Source organism: Psammomys obesus, unplaced genomic scaffold (genome assembly GCF_907164565.1).
Source record: "Psammomys obesus unplaced genomic scaffold, mPsaObe1.curated_primary_1811, whole genome shotgun sequence".
NCBI lineage: Eukaryota > Metazoa > Chordata > Mammalia > Rodentia > Muridae > Psammomys > Psammomys obesus.
The window spans coordinates 22072-25118 of NW_026591126.1; the positions used below are offsets into that span (position 1 = coordinate 22072).

General features: G+C 43.1%; 1 protein-coding gene across 1 annotated transcript; it reads left to right on the top strand.

Annotated features, from left to right (window-relative positions):
* Positions 1-1177, top strand: LOC129679098 (non-histone chromosomal protein HMG-17). Its single transcript, XM_055610026.1, has one exon. It carries the CDS (start codon positions 100-102, stop codon positions 370-372), a length of 273 nt encoding a protein of 90 aa, XP_055466001.1. The 5' UTR covers positions 1-99; the 3' UTR covers positions 373-1177.
* The last annotated feature ends 1870 nt before the right edge of the window (positions 1178-3047 follow it).

A 3047-nucleotide genomic window follows, 5' to 3' on the forward strand; every position in this document is an offset into this window, starting at 1 on the left:
TGTGAAGAAGCAGCGCGAGCGACCCCCGGACAGACCGAGCCCGCGCGCCGCCGTCTCTCCCCGCCCCCGCGTCCAGCGCCGACGTCCCCCACCGTCGCCATGCCCAAAAGAAAGGCCGAAGGGGATGCTAAAGGAGATAAAGCCAAGGTGAAGGACGAGCCACAGAGAAGATCTGCAAGGTTATCTGCTAAACCTGCTCCTCCAAAGCCAGAGCCCAAGCCTAAAAAGGCCCCTGCAAAGAAGGGAGAGAAGGTACCCAAGGGGAAGAAAGGGAAGGCTGACGCCGGTAAGGATGCAAATAATCCTGCGGAAAATGGAGACGCCAAAACAGACCAGGCACAGAAAGCTGAAGGTGCTGGAGATGCCAAGTGATGTGTGTGCATTTTTGATAACTGTGTACTTCTGGTGACTGTACAGTTTGAAATACTATTTTTTATCAAGTTTTATAAAAATGCAGAATTTTGTTTTACTTTTTTTTTTTTAAAGCTATGGTGTTAGCACACAGAACACTTCATTGTTTGGGGGAAAAGAACATACGTGTCACTAACAAAATGTCTCCCAAGCTGGATTGATGATGGAAAACATTTTTCCCTGATAATTCTGAAAGATTCTGTTGGCTCCCAGAAGGGACATCGAGGTGTTGGCATATGTGGTCGCCATGGCACAAAATGCCTTGTGGTGTGGGAAAACTAAATTCATTTTTGTATTCTCCTCCCCCTGTACCGTCAACATTGACTTAACTCCCTTAAAACCAGAGACCTGCTGGAACCTGACCTCCCCTCCCCAAATTGGTTTTCCGGTCTATTGGGTGATCTGGACTTTGCAGTGACATCATGAGTGTCCTCAGAAGAACGGTGGTTCCTTTTATAAAAAATTGTGGATCTTCAGATTGCATATCAATTTTCGTTTCCTTTCCTGAAAGTCAGGGTCGGCTTGTGAAAAGTTGTTAAACAACATCCTTAATGTGAAATGTCAACCCTCACTCTAAGCTACTTCCCCCTTTTCAAAGCATTGAATGAAGATTTCATTGGGTTTTATAGTGGCTTTCTGATTTTGGTAGTCTATACAAGAAGGGAGTTGGAAGTTCTTGTATACTGTTAATGATTGTCTGCCCATGTCCTGCCTGAAATACCATGATTGTTTATGGAAAGTATCTTTAATAAAGCTGGATACATTAGGCTTGGGAAAAAAAAAAGAAAACCATAATTAGAATATATAACATGAGAAAAAAAATTTCTTTTCAGAGTAGGCAGTGGTGGTGCACACCTTTAATCCCAGCACTCAGGAGTCAGAGGCAGGCAGATCTCTGTGAGTTCAGGGCCAGCCCAGTCTACAGAGTGAGTGCCAGGACAGTCAGGGCTACACAGAGAAAGCCTGTCTTAAACAATCAAACAAACAACAATATCAAAAAAACTATTTTCAATAAATTAAAAAACAAATTTTAAATAAATAAAGGCTTTTTTAAAAGAAAGACAGAGGGGGTAGAGAAAGGAAAGAAAGAAAAAGAAAGAGAGAAAGAAAGAAAGAAAGAAAGAAAGAAAGAAAGAAAGAAAGAGAGAGAAAGAGAGAAAAAAGAGAGAAAGAAAGCGGGTACCAAGAGTCCTATTGCTATAAGCGTACCTAGCATATAACTGGGCAGCTGGCAGAGGATGGGAGAGTTTGAAGAAGCAGCTACAAAATGGCTAAACTGTGCTGGGGAGATGGCTTAGTGGTGATGCTTTTTGGTTTTGCAGAGGACATGGGCTGAGTTCCCAGCACCCACACGAGGCAGCTCACAACCACTCATAACTAACTTTATTTCTAGGGGCCCCAACTACCTCTCTGGCCTTACATGCACACACTGACACACACATATACACACAATTAGATTTTTTAAAAGGAAAATTGTTGCCAGTCGAGCAATGTGGGTAATTCTGGTGAGAGTACAGAAGACAAGAGAGCAGTGACGAGCCAGGACACGTTAGGGACTGCCTACCTGATTCTAATCAGGGTGCAGATGGAAGAAACTTTTTCAGTCAAGGCCACATTAGTGAGATCTGTGTCGGAAATGAGGATTGCACTGGAAATAGAGGCCAGCATCTTTATCTTGCAGCAAAGAACTTGGATGGCTCATGTCCATGAGCTAAGGTTCCATGGAGGCTGAAATAAGAATTGTAGAGGAATTTTAATTCATAACAGGGCTGGCTGTTCTGGCAAGAAATACATCCAAAGAACTTCTAGGTCTGTGTGATCTGGCTGGCATGCAGACACATGTGTGGTGGTGGCACACGCCTTTAATCCCAAACAATGAAGGTGAATTTTGTAGAAGGAAATGCCTATGTTTGAAAGTGATGTCTAATTGAGTGGCAGACAAAGTGATGAATTGGAGAAAGATTTGACAGAATAGGATATGCCCAACCCTCACAAGAAAGAGAGGAAAAGGAAGCTACTTAAGGGAGCAACACAGATAATGAGAGACATAGGGAGGCAGTTTTACAGAGAGGTTGAAGAGAGAACAAGCTAGGCACAGGTGAAGACAGAATGAGACAGAGAATGAGAAGGAGCCAGAAGATGAGAACAGGTTGCTAAATTTAGTATGAGGCCAAGCAGTGCAATTCAGAGGCTGAGAGAGAAGCCAGATTAAATCAGTCAGCCTCGAGAGGAGTTTGAGCCAGAACAGCTGAGCTGAACCAGCCATCCAGAGCTCAGAAAGAACTGGAAAGAGTGAGTTTATTCAACAGTAAGTCTCAGAAGCTGAAAACATTCTAGGCCTAGATTAGATTATAAGGAGGATATAAGCTTCCAGGACTAGGCCTAGGTTAGCAATCAGGGGCAGTAAGCTTCCAAGACAACAATGACATCAGGAGAATAAAAGATACATTTATAAAGAATAGTGAACTTGTTTTTTTTTTTTTTTTTTTCTGGAAGAATCTCAACATGGCACACCATAGGCATAGGTATTTGGACTGGTTGGTTTGGTGGTTTGAATGAGAAATGTAACCCATAGGCACCTGAACACTAGTGTGTGTGTGTGTGTGTGTGTGTGTGTGTGTGTGTGTGTGTGTGTG

Excerpts from the sequence above, each read along its gene's own strand:
- LOC129679098 (XM_055610026.1), top strand. The coding sequence starts at position 100 with ATGCCCAAAAGAAAGGCCGAAGGGGATGCTAAAGGAGATAAAGCCAAG.